Raw genomic sequence first — 2,803 nt, forward strand, 5'->3', positions numbered from 1 at the left:
CTGTGCTGTTACTGACAACGCTTGTCTGAGTACATTGCTGTTAATCTGATGTCACGTTAGTTGCCCTTAGTCACATTCAAACAGCATTCAGCCTAATTCAGGGATGTATCTCTGAAAATGTGTCATGGAGAGGCTCCCATGTGCTGAAGAGGCTGGTGTCTTCAGCTGTAACTTTGCACATCGAATGTGACTAGTGCTGTAATGTAGATGTCAGAACAAGCTAGGCATAAAACTAAGGCTGTTGTGTTAATGTTGGGTAATATTATTATCCTTTCCACAGGAAACACTTTAAAGGTGTAGCTGTTTTCAGACTAGTGAACTGTCCTCTTATCTCTGTATTTGAACTGCAGTGAGATGTAATTTTGGTCTGCGCAGCTGTTTGCTGTTAGAACTCATGAACCTGTCCTCAAGCCTCCTCATTCTTGGCCAAAGACCATACGTGCCTGACATGCTGAGTAGCTTCGTGAAGGACACGTGGTTTTCCCACTGTCCTTTTCTGTATGGTACGTGCCAGTGCAATCACGTTTTGCTTCGTTACAGAAATCACACAGTGCTACAGGAGGCCCCACAGCACGTGAGCAGGTTTATTGCACTCGCTGATGTCGGCAATACAAGCAAGAAAAAGGTACTGCCACTCTAGAATCTTTCTTCTTTTCTCAAGTACAAGTAGTAGGGCAGTAAGCTCAGCTTTGGCTAGCTAGAGGACAGCGTCAGTCACTTAAAAGCTTGACTGAAGTGGAGGGATCTGTCTCACTGGAGACTCGCTCATTTGCCCATTATGTCAGAAAGATAAGGACTGCAAGATGAGGCACTGTCGTTCTTCTCTACCTGGTCAGATGATGTGCAGCTATGAAGGCAGCTGCAGAGGAAAGTGGTTAGAAAATTCCTTCCTCTTCCCCAACTGTTTTACATATTTTCTACTCACTTGACCTGCTTTAAGAAGGAAGCGAAATTCCAGAGGAGCCCTTACAAATCACTGAAAATAACTAATTTCTGGGATGGGAAGGGGCTGTTTGATGTTTGGTTTTTTTCTTAAACCGGTTTCTCTTCTCTTCTGAAGAATATTGGTATAGAAGGACAGGTTGCTAGTGCTTAAGGAGGCATAGGAACCAGGACTGGTAACCAGAAAAAAGGTCCAGGAGTTTTGGACAGAAGGGAGGCCCAGAAACAGGCAAGGGTCAAGGTCATTCCTTTTTCAAGCAGGATACACTGCTGCTTTTCAAAGAGATATTTCCTTAAAGTGAAAGGAGTGAGCCACTCGGAAACACTCCATAAACTCTTGGTTGCACTGAGTGGGAGACTGCCCCAGGGAGTGTGTTTTTCATGCCCAGCCTTAGCTTAAGCACTGGTTTGCTGAGTTCTTGCAGTGCTGTGTTGTGTGTTACCTCTTCAGAGTTGCAGTCGCGGAAAAAGCTGCTTGCATTTGAGCCTCTGCTTTTGTTCCAGTATCTCTACGCCTTCAGCATTGTTCCAATGAGCTTGATGGACCCTGCAGACCTGGTGAAACAGCCACAGGATGTTACTGAAAATCCATACCGAAAATTGCAGAAGGAGGCACAGAAGACCAGAGCATCTTTGGGTGCAGAGGTACCGCTGCCTTCTCCCCCATGTGTACATTTTGAGTTCACATTCTGTGTGCAGGAAGCTTAGAACTATGTTTGGCTCTAACCTTGGAATATTTCTGTCCAAAGCACTTCAGGGTTCTGTGTAAACTACTTGCATTGGTTGAATTGCATAGACGCAATCACACACACACATACGGTTTTCCCTTTCTTAAGCCAATGGGACCCTGGGCTGCATTGAAAGAAGCGTGGTCAGCAGGTTGAGGGAGGTGATTCTGCCCCTCTGCTCTGCTGTGGAATGGGTTTTATGGAATCCACAGTGGAATAATCCAGAGTGGAAAAATCCATGAAATCAAGCAATTCTGAATGTTCTGCATAAAGCTAAATAGGAGAACATGGCAATCTGGGGTGGCTCTCCCAGAGCTTTTTCCCTGACTGAGGCTGTCTATCTAGGCAGACAAAACCTGCTGCGTTACTGAGAAAGCTCAGCTCATTCAGTTTCAGGATATCGATGCTTTTGCTGTCGATGCTTTTAGAAGGTGGTTACACACCTCTTCAGGAAAAAGCAAATTCTTGTATGTACTGTGACTCTCTGTGATTCAGTCATAATGGGCTTTGGTTTTCATTTTCTAAACAGGAAGAGCCAGCTTGTCAGTTTTTCTTTGATTTGAACAAGCACCAGGGAAAGAAACGTCCCTCAGATGGGAAAGAGAGAGGAAACTCCCAACCTAAGCAAGCCAAAAAACCCCGTAAGTATGCAGATGCTTTTCTCCTGAGCCTCTTCTCTTGTTCCCTCTGTGTTTCTGTGCTGTAAATCTCACTAGGGTTTGTCTGACTTGAAGAAACTAAAATGGCATCTTTAAGAATCAAGACTTCTTGGTGATAGTGTTATTGTAAGTGTATATGGACCTTTAGAAATGTTGGTCTCAGTTATAAAGAAATTGGGGCTTAAAATGCAAATGTAGGTGTCAGCCTCTCCTCTTGTTTCTGTGAAAGCTCTTCCCACTACCAGTAAGAAAGAAGGTGTTCTTCAAAAATGCCTCTGGTAGCTAAGTCTGGTTGCCTTAGTTATGTGAGGTTAAGTAGTTCAGTTTATATTTATTAGATTTCCAAGCCCTTTGCATAGTCCTGGCACATCACTGTTCTATGGGCTAAATTACGCTAAAACAAGCGCAGTGTCATGGCTCTATATGTGCAGAGGCACACCGGGCTGTAATGGCACTCAGTTTGGATGAAAGAGG

At 44.3% G+C, this 2,803-nt stretch overlaps 1 protein-coding gene across 1 annotated transcript in view; it reads left to right on the forward strand.

Moving 5' to 3' along the window:
• Positions 1-2,803, forward strand: part of CWF19L1 (CWF19-like 1, cell cycle control (S. pombe)) — a gene marked incomplete at its 3' end in the record, with an annotated part of 12,547 nt that overhangs the window by 6,308 nt on the left and 3,436 nt on the right. The window contains exons 6-8 of the mRNA XM_010185406.1: positions 541-625; positions 1,447-1,587; positions 2,200-2,311. Of these exons, the coding sequence (XP_010183708.1) occupies positions 541-625; positions 1,447-1,587; positions 2,200-2,311 (338 nt within the window). The remainder of the gene's footprint in view (positions 1-540; positions 626-1,446; positions 1,588-2,199; positions 2,312-2,803) is intronic.

The sequence above is a fragment of the Mesitornis unicolor genome, unplaced genomic scaffold (assembly GCF_000695765.1).
Source record: "Mesitornis unicolor isolate BGI_N332 unplaced genomic scaffold, ASM69576v1 scaffold12940, whole genome shotgun sequence".
NCBI classification, from domain to species: domain Eukaryota; kingdom Metazoa; phylum Chordata; class Aves; order Mesitornithiformes; family Mesitornithidae; genus Mesitornis; species Mesitornis unicolor.